General features: G+C 40.4%; 2 protein-coding genes across 3 annotated transcripts; one reads left to right on the forward strand and one right to left on the reverse strand.

The window, feature by feature from the left end:
- Positions 1-465: 465 nt before the first annotated feature.
- Positions 466-8,674, reverse strand: creb3l4 (cAMP responsive element binding protein 3-like 4). The gene is made up of 10 exons (XM_079468668.1): positions 8,356-8,674; positions 4,489-4,599; positions 3,560-3,827; positions 3,358-3,473; positions 3,201-3,290; positions 3,014-3,120; positions 2,855-2,923; positions 2,619-2,703; positions 2,440-2,530; positions 466-2,362 (listed from the first exon to the last, which is right to left on the reverse strand). Exons 1-10 carry the CDS (start codon positions 8,401-8,403, stop codon positions 2,061-2,063), a joined length of 1,287 nt encoding a protein of 428 aa, XP_079324794.1. The 5' UTR covers positions 8,404-8,674; the 3' UTR covers positions 466-2,060.
- A 36-nt stretch (positions 8,675-8,710) lies between these two features.
- On the forward strand, positions 8,711-11,581 carry slc39a3 (solute carrier family 39 member 3). 2 transcript variants are annotated; one of them, XM_079468585.1, is made up of 6 exons: positions 8,711-9,125; positions 9,544-9,640; positions 9,776-9,856; positions 9,989-10,161; positions 10,242-10,372; positions 10,447-11,581. In XM_079468585.1, the coding sequence occupies exons 4-6, from the start codon at positions 10,008-10,010 to the stop codon at positions 11,122-11,124; spliced, it is 963 nt and encodes a 320-aa protein (XP_079324711.1). In that variant the 5' UTR covers positions 8,711-9,125; positions 9,544-9,640; positions 9,776-9,856; positions 9,989-10,007; the 3' UTR covers positions 11,125-11,581. The 2 variants fall into 2 exon arrangements, with proteins under 2 accessions (XP_079324711.1, XP_079324712.1); XM_079468586.1 differs by lacking the exon at positions 8,711-9,125 and having other exon boundaries at positions 9,552-9,665.
- Positions 11,582-12,773: the final 1,192 nt, after the last annotated feature.

Below are 12,773 nucleotides of genomic sequence, written 5' to 3' on the forward strand. Positions count from 1 at the left end.
CATACACAAACTGACACAAACACTGACTCATACACAATCTGACACACACAAACACTAACTCATACACAAACTGACACACACAAACACTGACTCATACACAAACTGACACACACAAACACTGATCATACACAAACTGACACTGACACACACTATCATACACAAACTGACACAAACACTGACTCATACACAAACTGACACACACAAACACTGACTCAAACACACACTGACTCAAACACACAAACACATACACTCTCTCTCACGCACGAACTTGCGCACGCACGCACGCACGCACGCGCGCACGCGCACGCACGCACGCACGCACACGCACGCTCGCACACGCACACGCACGCACGCACACACACGCACGCACACACACGCACACACACGCACGCACACTCCAATTTCTCCACGTGCATCGCCCTCTAGTGGAAACAGACCGAACTACATTAAACAGACATTTCAGATATAGTTTCAAATTAGAAAATTTCAATGAGACGTTTATGGGAAACTTGTGTGATGGTTTACAGTTAAACCTTTGTGTACACGACATTTAAAAAGCGTGAAAACGGAAACATTCTGGGTCTAAATCATTGGAAAGGTTATGGATACATCAGTTTAATCTTCAACTATTCAAATATTCACTGTAATGAAAGTGGTGACACAATAGAATCAGGTTGTTTCATTTAAAAACTAGGCTTTTCTTCAAAAATATAAAGGCTATACATATATTTCGGTTGAAGCCAGCTTTAAAGAGCAAGTCACAATTCATGTATAAGTTCAATAAATATATGGTCATGCTTTTTTATCAATAATATTTAGATGAATGGCCCTTATATTACTGAGTGTATCCCACAATTCACCATCAACATTCACTTTCTCTTTTGTGTAATAGGGTCACAGTGCTTTAGTGTGAGAAGATTAGAGGCGTCACACACAAATCCTGTTTCTACATGAACTTATTAAAGGCTCATAAATAAGACTTTTACTGAAGGCTGAAATCTTTATGAGAAGTCTTTATTCTCATTTGATGTATTCGTTCATCCCATATAAATGTGTTTGAGCACATCAGCATCTGATGAAGAGCTCAGCATGAGGAAGACTCTGGATTTCACTCTTCATCTTCTCCACAACACATTCTGGAAAAGCAAGGATTGCGATATCTCTTTCTCAATTGTCTGTGAGAGTACAGACACTCTATATTTATCATGTGTTTCATAGATCAAAGGATTATTACTGAGACACTTTGTTCCTTATAACTTATCTTCAGAACAGATCTAAAACACACAAGGGCTGACATATTTTTAAATAAATATATCTGCGTACATTCCGGATTGTGTATTTATTTCATACTTTGCATGAAGTTGTGTTTATAGTTATGCAGTTGGACGTTCCCTGTAATTGTATGTCTCGTTTGTGTTTTTTACAGCTTTGAGTTTCAAGCTCCTCTCATCAAGTAGTTCCAGACTTACAGTCTGGTGAGTGTCTCTTCTTCTCAGATTTACATTTGTTTCCACCAAATGACAAAATAAGAATTCATTACATCCTCAGATAATCTGAATCAAGAACAAAAGTGTACAAACAAAAAGCTTTTCGTGAACAAAAAGTCATTAAATAAAACTTCAATTATATGATTATTATATGAAACTGCAAAGCCCAATAACATGTCAAATAATTCACAAGATACAGACGGATCAGTACATTATATAAAAACAGTGTAAGTGTTATTTACACTCTTTATAGTGTTTGCATTCTAACTGGATCTTAATTTGATTTGATTTGATGGTTAAAAACTGTTCTCAAAACTTCACCATGGCATGGGCTTAACAACACTGTACATTTTGCTTTGCATGAAAGGATTTCAGGGAAACAAACTACAGTAGGCAGAAATTTTGAGAAAACACACCTTAAACGGTCTTTCAACACCAGCGAGAATAAATAAAGCCACCCGACTGACAGCCAACAGACAAACACATGATGGCTTTCATTCAAACATGCACTCGCACAAAAGAAACGGCCACACCCAGAGCAACAGCCCACGCCGGGTTAAACTGATGGATTCTTCACATTTCATCAGCGTGTGGAGGTTTGCCTGCGTCTGTCGCTGCGTTTCCTGTCACCACAGGTGTGACGAAACCCACGGCGGGAGTGTTTGCGTTTCCCTTAGTCACGGCGGTGTCGTTCTCCAGCACTAAATCCTGCTGAACCGCCACATCTTCTGATACCTGCGGTACATCCAACTTCACATCCACCGCGTCCGATCGACTGTGATCTGTGAGAGGTTCTGAGATCATCGGCTCATTTTGCCCCACATCCTCAGAGAGTGAAAGAGAGGCCACGTCATTCAGGATATTTCTGGACATCACTGCAGCGAGGAAAAAACACTCATTACAGTTCACGCGTGACAACACTATTGGTTTTATGTTATGATATTTGTCTCACCGGCAGATGGAGCGTAGCTGTCCTCTTCTGAGCGCCATCTGAACGGACTGTAACTGGGAAATATGATCAGACCCAAAGAGAAGATGATGATCTGTGAAGAGAGAAAACACACACACACACACATTAAATCACTGCTCAAACTAAAAGATTGATCTGATGTTCAAGAGATCCGATCTGACCATGAGACATGTGCCCGTCTGCGCAGCTTTCGTGGTTGTTTGCTTTATCAAAGACTGCAGTTTGTGCAGCTGAGCCACAATAGACCTGCGACCAAACACATGCAACTGATTCATCAACAAGAGAAAACACGGCACATCAAGAAAACTGGATCATGTGTTCTGAACAGATTCAACAGTTGTTTACAAGCAAGCTGTGACATCATGTGCTGCTGCAGACATCTCTCTATTACACGTACATGTTGTGTTTCTCCAGCTGCTCCACCGTTCTCTGCAAATCTGTGTTCTGAGCTGAACAGGCAGCCACCCTAAAACACACACACACACACACACATGAATGTAAACACACAGACAGACAGACAGATTTGACTGACACAGGAAGGGAGTCAATATGTCACCTGCTCTCCAGACCGTCGATATATTCTTTCTTCCTTCTGCGACTGTCCTGCGCTGACAATTTGTTACGAATCTTCCGTCTTACTTTCTTCAGGATCCTCTCTTCGGCCTGTAAGATCCAAACACAGTTCAGTCAGTGCTGTACACAACACAACACACACGCAACACAACACACAGCACACATGTGACCTTAGTTAAGGGCAGATTATTGGGCAGTGCGATTCCCTCTTGATTCAGAAGTGACTGTTCCTCTTCTGTCAGCTGAAGGTCAGGATAAACCTGAGGACAGATTCTCAATCAACACGGGCTCTCCGGAACACTCAACATCATCATAGAAAAACAGTACCAAAGAGCTGTCTGGCGTGTGTGTTTGTTGTGTGTCGTCATTCTCCATTTTGACCGGTGACACCAGTTCATTGACCACACAGGAATCTGACATCATCATCTGAGAGCTCCAGTCGTCTGAAGAGAGAGAAGACATCAGTAAACATACATCTGACATCATCACGTATGTCACAGACAGTGAAGTAAAGAGAGGTGATAGTCACCCAGCTGTATAGAGATGACGTCCATATGAGGCGGCCCCCGTTCTGTGATAACGGCCCCCAGACTGCTGATGTCATAAACCACCTGATAGACGGCAGGCATCTGCTGGACGTTAAGCTTCTGTTCATGCGATCCATCAGAACACAGATCCTCAGACAGTCCGCTATCGCTCTCTGACAACACCTCCTGCACGCCTGCTGCTGATGATGTGTAAACCTCGTTTGGATTTATGGCGTTCAGAACCTCTTCAGAATCACTGTGGTTCAAACTCTGTAAGACATTGAGTGATGCTTTACCACAGGATACAGGTGTGTGACTCACACAATTCAGTGAATCGTTTATGAGAGCAATACTCACACAATGTGATTCAGTGAATCGTTTATGAGAGCAATACTCACACAATGTGATTCAGTGAATCGTTTATCAGAGCAATACTCACACAATGTGATTCAGTGACTCGTTTATGAGAGCAATACTCACACAATGTGATTCAGTGAATCGTTTATCAGAGCAATACTCACACAATGTGATTCAGTGAATCGTTTATGAGAGCAATACTCACACAATGTGATTCAGTGAATCGTATATGAGAGCAATACTCACACAATGTGATTCAGTGAATCGTATATGAGAGCAATACTCACACAATGTGATTCAGTGAATCGTTTATGAGAGCAATACTCACACAATGTGATTCAGTGAATCGTTTATGAGAGCAATACTCACACAATGTGATTCAGTGAATCGTATATGAGAGCAATACTCACACAATGTGATTCAGTGAATCGTATATGAGAGCAATACTCACACAATGTGATTCAGTGAATCGTATATGAGAGCAATACTCACACAATGTGATTCAGTGAATCGTTTATGAGAGCAATACTCACACAATGTGATTCAGTGAATCGTTTATGAGAGCAATACTCACACAATGTGATTCAGTGTTCCAGGTTTCCAGTCCAGGGTAAAGAATCCCAGAACACGGGTCACCCAGAAGCATCTGAGACTCTTCCAAGATCTCGTCAGCATCTTCTCCATTCTACATCAACAAAAATATTATTGAATCCACTCAATTATCCACAGTGGTTTAAAATTATTTTAGGTTTCAATGAAGAATGTCTGAATGTCATTGCATGAGATATAAGAGAGTTTGAGTCCATATTGAGTCATCAGTAGGCATGGGCCCAATACTGGCTTCAAGGTATACCGAGGTTTAAAGGGTTAAGGTAATCAAAACCACTAACATTTCCTGTGATACCGTTTCTAAGGTATGAGCTGTGTTTACAGAATAATGAAAAATTAAATCATGTAATGCGATGTATGATGTTTATGTCTAATATATATGACAAAGAAATCTTTTTTGAAAGAATATTCTTTTAACTCGAAGGTTAAAAGTGTAATTGATGATATTGCACCTGTGAAAATCAGGAAGAGTGGTAGACAAAAAGCTCCTTGGAGAAACTCAACAGCGGTGCAAAATATGAAAAGACAATGCAGAAAAGCAGAGCGCTTGTGGCGGAAGACAAAACTTGTAGTCCATTATAACATCTACAAAGACACCATCCATGCTTTCAATATGGAACTAGGCAAAGCTAGGCAGACTTTCTTCTCAAATATTATAAACAGCAACTTAAACAACACCCGGATTCTTTTCGCTACTGTAGACAGACTGACAAACCCCCCAAGCCAGATTCCCAGTGAAATGCTCTCAGACAGCAAGTGCAGTGAGTTTGCATCTTTCTTCTCTGATAAAATCAATAATATTAGAAAGGTGATCAGCACATCCTTGAGTAGCGCTGGGGTCGGGCAGATCACACCACAACCTGAGAAAGTAGTTACAATGTCTGATTTTGAAGAAATTGATGACAAAAATTTGGAAGAAACCGTTCAACACCTTAAAACATCAACCTGCGCCCTTGACGCACTTCCCACATCTTTTTTCAAAAGTGTGTTAAACTGTTTAGAAGCAGATCTCCTAGATGTGGTAAATGCCTCACTTCTCTCTGGAAGTTTCCCAAACTCCCTGAAAACTGCTGTTGTCAAACCCCTCCTGAAAAAGAGCAATCTGGATAAGACCATATTAAACAACTATAGACCGATCTCAAATCTTCCCTTCATAGGTAAGATCATTGAAAAAGTTGTCTTCAACCAGCTGAACAAATTCTTAAGCTCAAACGGATACTTTGACAATTTTCAATCTGGGTTCCGCCCGCATCACAGCACAGAGACAGCGCTCATTAAGATAGTAAACGACATTCGCTTAAGTACTGATTCAGGCAAATTATCCGTGCTGGTCCTACTTGACCTCAGTGCTGCATTTGACACGGTCGATCACAACATACTTATAGACAGGCTGGAAAACTGGGTGGGGCTTTCTGGGATAGTCCTAAAATGGTTCAGGTCATACCTAGAAGCAAGAGGTTATTATGTGAGTATAGGTGGACATCCATGACATGCGGAGTCCCCCAAGGCTCAATTCTTGCGCCTCTCCTATTCAACCTGTACATGCTCCCAATGAGCCAAATAATGAGAAATAACCAAATTGCTTACCACAGCTATGCAGACGACACACAGATATACTTAGCCCTATCGCCTAACGATTACAGCCCCATTGACTCCTTGCTCAAATGCATTGATGAAATAAATAGTTGGATGTGCCAAAACTTTCTTCAGTTAAACAAAGACAAAACTGAAGTCATTGCGTTTGGAAATAAAGATGAAGTTCTCAAGGTGAACGCGTACCTTCACTCTAAAGGTCAAACAACAAAAAATCAAGTCAGGAATCTCGGTGTGTCTCTAGAGTCAGACCTTAGCTTCAGTAGTCATGTCAAAGCAATAACTAAATCAGCATACTATCATCTGAAAAATATTGCAAGAATTAGATGTTTTGTTTCCAGTCAAGACTTAGAGAAACTAGTGCATGCTTTCATCACCAGCAGGGTGGATTATTGTAATGGGCTCCTTACTGGCCTCCCCAAAAAGACCATAAGACAAATGCAGCTCATACAGAACGCTGCGGCAGAACCAGAAAATATGATCATATCACACCAGTCCTCAGGTCCTTACACTGGCTACCAGTTACATATAGGATAGATTTTAAAGTTTTATTACTGGTATATAAATCGTTCAATGGCCTAGGACCTCAATACATTGCAGATATGCTCATTGAATACAGACCCAAAAGAACACTCAGGTCATTAGGATGGCATCAGCTAGAAATACCAAGGGTTCTCTCCAAGCAAGGAGAGTCTGCATTTAGCTATTATGCGAGCCGCAGCTGGAACCAGCTTCCAGAAGAGATCAGATGTGCTCACACAGTAGTCACATTCAAATCCAGACTCAAAACACATCTGTTTAACTTTGCATTTGATTAATGTGCCACTGTGCCTCTGACCGTCCCACTGTTTGTGCTGTACTTTATTTTATTGATTATCTAATCTAAACTATATTTTATTTTATTTTATTAACTGGTTAATTTTTATTTTTCTTATTTCTTCTAAACTATGTTATTTTATTTTTTTATTCTTAACTGGTTACTTTTATTTTTCTTATTTCTTAACTGTTTTATCAAATGGATTTTTTAATTTCTTCTATGTAAAGCACTTTGAATTGCCATTGTGTATGAAATGTGCTATACAAATAAACTTGCCTTGCCTTGCCTTGCCTATTGTAATTTGAAGGCTTTATTTTGTAAAGCGCATGTTCTATATGTTGGTTCAAAATGAAATGTATTGTGTCCAGTTGAAAAGTGTTTTGTTTTATATGCAACACATTTTAGTGCTGTAATAGTGTAATACCATGAAACCGTGTTGATTAAGGTTATTATACCGCCAAAATCACATACGGGCCTGTGCCTAGTCCACAGTAAATGTGCTGAATTTCACCTGTGGTCACACCTTGAGACAAATGTTGTGCTGTATAAATTACTTAAATAAAAATAAAAATTCGAAACTTTCTTAACTGTTAGATACAGTGAGGAACATTTACAGACAGACGGGAAGTTTTAATAGGCTACAGGAATACAGCAAACGTGTGTGTGTGTGTGTGTGTGTTATATTTACATTAACATTCAGTCACTAAGCAGATGCTTTTATCCAAAGCGACTTATAAAGTAGAGGAAACCAATAGAAGCAATTTGTGCAACAAAAGAACAACAATGCATAGGTGCATTAAAACCAGCTCTCGGTGAGTCTAACACAGGGTAGGAAGCGAAGATCTCTTTTTTGGGAGGATAGGAAAGTAGAAAAGAAGCAGAAGACTGTACTAATGGGTCTTATGTTGACGGAGGAGATGTGCGTTTAGCTGATTCTTAAACACGACTGCTGCTGCTATACACATAAGCAAATCTACATTCCTAGAAGATAATATTTGGCACAGTGACACATAACTACTCGTCCATTAATTCAACTCAATTGTATTTCTATAGTGCTTCCCACTCCTGCACAGCTTCAGACAGATGAACAAACATTCAGGCAACAGTAACAGTATTGTGTCACGTGACAGGAGCAGCAATCTGTCAGATCCTGTTGAGAGTTTCAACAACACACAGCAAAAAGAGAAAGCTGTTCTTCACTTTACACACAATGAAACAACAAGTCCTTTAGCTTTTATGACTAAATGCGCTTATATAATAAATAACGTTTCGTGGTTTTGCTTAAGAATACAGAAAGTAAACGAATCCAACACGCAGAGTAAACAAATGAGAAAGAGACCGCAGCATCCAAACAAATCTGTGTCTGAAACGAGCCGTCAACGCATATTGTGCTTCAATAGTTTCCTGCGGAATTTGACTCACTTTCTCGGTGGATGTGATGCTCCCGGACACAATATCTGCTTCACGCATTCTTCACTCGCGTGTTTGCTGTGACTGTGAGGCTATAACGCGGATATTCCTCACTGAGGATCCGGATCTTCTGGATCTATTGATTCACATCCGCGTGTGGGCGGAGTTAAGAAACGACACACTTCCCACAACTTACACCCCAAGAACAAATACAAGTCATTTAGCTTTTTAATTTCCCGCCGTGTAGTTTCATCTTTACAACTGTGCAAGTTTGCAGCATCATTACTCGAATGTGATTTTAGCAGTTTAAACTACTGACGTATTGACGCGTAGCTGTCATGTGACGTACATGACTTTTCTTTGCGCTGCTGAGTATGGACCAATCAGAATGCTCTTTGACGAGCTTTGCTAACTGGTCGTTTTTTTTTGACGGACAGATGTCTGCTCGTGTGCTCTGCTTCCACAGCGATTAACAGAGTTCTTCACCTAAATGCATTTTAAGTGTGTTTGTGAGTTTGGTCTGCGCTCTGTTGTCTGATGAGATTGTGTGTCCGGTTAGAACAGCCTCATCTGCTGCAGGTCACCATCCAGTTTGAAAGAGTAACAGTTTTGCTGATCTGAATCACTAGATCCGATTCGCGAATGAGTCAAACCTCTGAACTGAATCTTCATGAAAGTAGTACTTTTGTCAATCTGTCGAAGAAGAGTTCATTCATTTTGTTTTGGCAATGCACCTACTCCAAAAAGTGTTGATCAGTCTAGTGTTTATCCAATCTTATTTTGTAAGTGACTTTTCTTTTTGTTTTAAAGATGCTTTCTATGGATTGTTTGACTATTCAAAAGAAAATACAAGAGAATTTAAACAAACTAGTTTATGTCTTTTGTTAGCTAAATTTCACATTCAAAAACAAATATTAACTGGCTAGGAAACTTTTATTTTCTTTGTTCAAAGAAGACTTGGATGAATATGTTGAAACTATCTGAAGTTCTACTTATTTGAAAACTGTTTCCTCCTTTGTGTCTTCCTTATTTTTGTTAACCCTGGCAAGTCTGTATGTTTTTATTGATTTTATTATGTTCTTTTTTTATTGTGGTTAATTATAAGTGTAATGCTTGAAAATGAATGAATAAAAAAAGAACTGAATTGAACACCCAAACATTCGGTCAACTGAATCACTTCTTAAAATGAATCTGATTCAGTGAACAGTGACTCACCGCTTCCCGAAAACAGGAACTGAGCTCGAGCCCACTACTGGAACAAACCTCGGCATAAAGCTTCGATCAAAGTCCGAATAATGTAAATACAAATGATTTAAAACGAGGTTAACACAGTTTTATATTAATGATATATTATTACAGTATTATGTAAGCAGAAGTGATAGTGACCGTTAGTTTGTTTAGATGTCTCGATGTGTGTTTTCTTTGTGTTAAGGCTCTTTTAAAGGTGGGAAAAGTTTAAACTGGAGAAAAGTCGATCATCCTGGACACACAGAACTAAACTTTACTTTTATTGGTAAGTAACTGACAACTATAATGATGTGAGACATTCTTTCTTGAAGAACGTAGTTTCTGTTATTTACATCAACTGGTGCTGTGACATGATAAACATTATAGAGAGAATAAACAGCCTATGGTTGTGTTTCAGGTGTGATGGAAATCATGTGATGATGGATTCAGATCAGATCTCACAGGTGTCTGTTGTACCTGAGCTCTACATCAGACTGTCGTCTCTGTCAGTTGTGTTCTGTGTCAGTGTTCTGTGTGGTTTCGGTCCACTGTGGATCATGAGACGGCTTGTGTTCTTCACCTCAGATTCAGGTGTGTGTGTGTGTGTGTGTGTGTGTGTGTTGTGTTCAGTAGCAGTGGAGCCGTGTGTATGATTCTCATCTGTGTTAAAGGATCTCGACACCGAGCGTTCGGTCTGATGTCCAGCTTTGCCTGTGGGGTTTTTCTAGCAACTGCACTGTTGGAGCGGCTCCCAGTTTACCTGGACAACACGGCACAGACATTCAGCCGTCTGGGGGTCACGGTGAGTCTGCGTGCCATTGCACTTCAATTCAATTATTTTGAGCTCACGATTGACGCATGCCGATCTGTCAACAGCTTCGTTTCCCCTTACCCGAGTTCATTCTGGTCATGGGCTTCCTGGTCGCCTTTGTGGTAGAACAAATCCTGCTGGCTTTCAGAGACCAGTCCCGCGATCTGTCCTATGAGAAGGAAGCTCTGCTCGATTCTGCTCAGTCCTACCAACAGTCCTGCAAAGTCTTCAGCCGGACACGAGCGTCAGGGACGGACGGATCCTGTTGTCCAGAGGACGTGAGGACGCACGTCGGTCTGCGAGTGTTTTTTCTTCTGTTCAGTCTGTGTCCGTATGCCGTCTTTGAGGGTCTGACCGTAGGAGCGCAGCTGGGACGAGAGCGTCTCCTGGACATCTGTTTGGCTTCGGTTCTCCACGAGGGAATCATCGCCGTCAGTCTGGCGTTTCGACTGATTCATTATGATCTCCGTCGGACAGCAGTGGCCGCCGCTCTGCTTCTCTTCTCTGTCATGTGTCCAGTCGGGATGGGGCTCGCCGGCGTCCTAGCCGAGATGAAGACCAGTCCTCAGGTCCAGCTGGTTTATTCTGCGGTAGAGGGTCTGACATTAGGGATCTTCATCAATGTCACCGTCGTGGGATTGATGTGTCAGGGACTGGCCTCTCCGAAGCATCGCATCCATAAAGTAGCTTTTCTCCTAACTGGTTTTGCAGTCTTTACTGGTGTTTTATTCATTCAAACATAAACGTCTGTCGAGGAGCTGTGTTTCAGAAGCAGGCACACAGGTGTAGTCATTCCATGTCAAGCATTTATTCAAGTGTACTCTTTGAGAGGTATAACAGTATGGAAGTTGAGTTTGGCGTGTAAACTGAAGTTCAGCATTGAGAAGAATGTTAGGAGTGTAGATTCAAGATCATTAAAAGGTTAATATTGGACAAATATGTTTCCTTCACATGACTTTTGGCCACTGCGGTGTAAGAGACGTGAGATGAGTTGAATTGAGCTGTGCAGCACTCATTATATTAACCCGGCATCAACAATCCTTTATCAGCTTCATCCTTTCGTTTCAGTGTTTAAAATATTTTCTGCAGTTTTTTTCAACTGTCTGTTCAGTATTATTTTATTCAGTTCATAATTGATTGAGCAATACAGTATACTATGAGTGAATTGCAAAAGCTACAATAAAAGTGAATTGTGTTTCTGTTCGGTTTCCTTATACAGTCTCCATTTCATCTTCAGCTTGGTCATGTCAATAAACGTGTGTGCATTAGTGTTTAAGCCATTTTGAATGCAGATGTATTACAGTTTACACACAGCATATATCAGCAAATACAGACACGATAACAGAAGTGTCAACAAGTGGATCTGTACACAAGTAGCAAAGCGAACATCAAATAATCTGTAGAAATGGCAGCAGTACTGTTGGCCTTGCAGTGGGTAGAGGAAAATAAACCTGGGAACATTTGAATTTGTTCTGATTCAATATCACTTTTAAAGAGTATGAGATTGTTTAAATCATGTGGTCAAGATATATTTTTTAGTTTACATATGTTCAGGAATGATCCAAACGCAATCAGCTTTATATGGGTTCCAGCGCACATAGGAATAAAAGGAAACGAGGTTGTGGAAGTAGGCGAAACAAGCATTAGAGAGAGAAATCATAAATATGGAAATTAAGTCTGAAATTAAGGTTTTAATATGGAATAAAGCGATGCTAGAATGGCAAGTGAAATGGAATAATGATAAAAGGGCAGATTTCTTTATAGCGTAGTGATGAAAGTAAGTCAAAAAACAAGATGTATTGGCAAATCAAGGAAAGAAGAGGTGACATTTTATAGAGTAATGCTAGGACATGATACCTTGAAATAATAGGAAAGCATCCAAATGGACTTTGTGATCAATGCCAAGTGGAGGAAACAACATCACATTTGATTCTTGAGTGTAGCGACTAGAACACAACAGGAAGAAAGGATTGGTATGATGGAAGAAGGATCGAGTTCAAGAAATACATTTTGAGAGTTTGATAAAATGGTCAAGTGAGATAAATGGTAGTGTTTTCTTTGATTTTCAATTCAATTTATATACAGCTTTTTACAATTTGCATTGTTCCAAAGCAGCTTTACATGGCAAAGAAAAAAAACGAAAGATGATATGATTTTATGAGGGAGACTGTGCCAATAGATAGAATATATGCGGCGGCAAGAGTGGTCTTCAATGAACCGAAGAGAGCGCATGTAACTCCGATCTCCATCAGGTTACACTGGCTCCCTGTTGCCGCCCGCATAGAGTTCAATGCTCCTGGCCTACAAGACCAACACCGGATCTGCACCATCGTATCTCCACTGGCTAATGCAGATCTATGTTCCTGCCAGATCACTGCAGTCTGCAAAGGAA

The sequence above is a fragment of the Barbatula barbatula genome (genome assembly GCF_947034865.1).
Source record: "Barbatula barbatula genome assembly, chromosome: 12".
Classification (NCBI taxonomy): Eukaryota; Metazoa; Chordata; class Actinopteri; order Cypriniformes; family Nemacheilidae; genus Barbatula; species Barbatula barbatula.